Source organism: Sinocyclocheilus rhinocerous, unplaced genomic scaffold (genome assembly GCF_001515625.1).
Source record: "Sinocyclocheilus rhinocerous isolate Xijiao unplaced genomic scaffold, SAMN03320098_v1.1 scaffold2150, whole genome shotgun sequence".
Taxonomy (NCBI): Eukaryota; Metazoa; Chordata; class Actinopteri; order Cypriniformes; family Cyprinidae; genus Sinocyclocheilus; species Sinocyclocheilus rhinocerous.
This window is the reverse complement of record NW_015630333.1, coordinates 13,078-14,264: the sequence shown is the minus strand read 5'-3', so window position 1 is coordinate 14,264 and position 1,187 is coordinate 13,078. Positions and strand designations below refer to the sequence as shown.

Genomic DNA, 1,187 nt, shown 5'->3' with positions numbered 1-1,187 from the left:
ACATATATATATATATATATATATATATTCAGTTATAATGACAAATTGAACTGTTGTCTTAACCTGTATGAAAATCTTTGAAAATCAAATTTTTGTTAAAAAAAAAAAAAATTCTTAAAGGCCACAAATCTAATTAAAAGATAGAAGGTTTTTACTCCACGCTTTCACTTAATGTCAGTAGGTGGCAGAAATGCACAATATGTTGCTTTGCTAAATCGAAAGAAGAAGAAGAAAAAGTAGTTTCACTTTCTCCAAATCATCCGATTTTTCCTGAAACATCTTGAGGCTGTCAGTAAGACATTTTCATCTTATTTACTGACTGAGGATTTATAAGAGCAGTTAGACTTGTTTCATGTTTACTTTCACTTTGTAAGATTTAATCTAGTTTCTTATGAACTGTTTTTTAATTCCCATTAGCACCTTTAAAATTAAAGACTTGCTATTCTTCTAAGTGTAACGGAGCCCTTACGAAAATTTGTATAACTACAGTTTTACTACAAATACCATGGTTAAACTATGGTTAGTGTAGCAAGATCATGGTTGATTTGTGGTTACCTTGGTTTTACTATAGTAACCATTTTATTATTATTATTATTTGTAGTAAAACCATGGTTATTTTTCGTAAGGGAGGCCAGCTGGTAAGAGCTGTGCAGGCAAAGCTCCCTTCGCTGATTTCAGGAAGCGCACCGTTAGCGACTGACGTTGCAGGCTGCGGTCTGTGTTAGCGTGCCCGCCGGAGACGGGGGTTCGAGTCCCGCTCGGCGCGGCGCGGTTAGGCCCGGAGAGGTTACATTAGCGTGTGTTTACAATGTTACTGTACTGATACTCTTACAGCGGTTCTTCATCTTGCAGCGGATTATTTGGAATTTAATCGAGGTTATGTCGCAACACACAAGTTACATGTAATATAATGTACAGTAAAAGCTGATTTGTTCTCACAGAGCATCATTATGGTGAACTGCTGTGGTTTGCTGTCTGAGAAAAATGTGCCAGGTACAAACTCTCCACTTCCTCATATTTACAGCATTAACTGTTTATTTTGTGTATAATTATTATTTATTATCAATAGTGCATTTTCTCAGGTGTTGATCTTCTGAAGAGAGTGTTGAGATGTTTGTGTGTTTGATCTTCTGAAGAGAGTGTAGAGATGTTTGTGTGTTTGATCTTCTGAAGAGAGTGTTGAGGTG

General features: G+C 36.2%; 1 protein-coding gene across 1 annotated transcript in view; it reads left to right on the top strand.

The window, feature by feature from the left end:
* Window positions 1-260: 260 nt before the first annotated feature.
* The window catches only part of LOC107740052 (von Willebrand factor A domain-containing protein 5A-like), a gene marked incomplete at its 3' end in the record, with an annotated part of 12,825 nt that continues 11,898 nt past the window's right edge, over window positions 261-1,187 (top strand). The window contains exons 1-2 of the mRNA XM_016552326.1: window positions 261-292; window positions 942-993. Coding sequence (XP_016407812.1) covers window positions 951-993 — 43 coding nt within the window. The remainder of the gene's footprint in view (window positions 293-941; window positions 994-1,187) is intronic.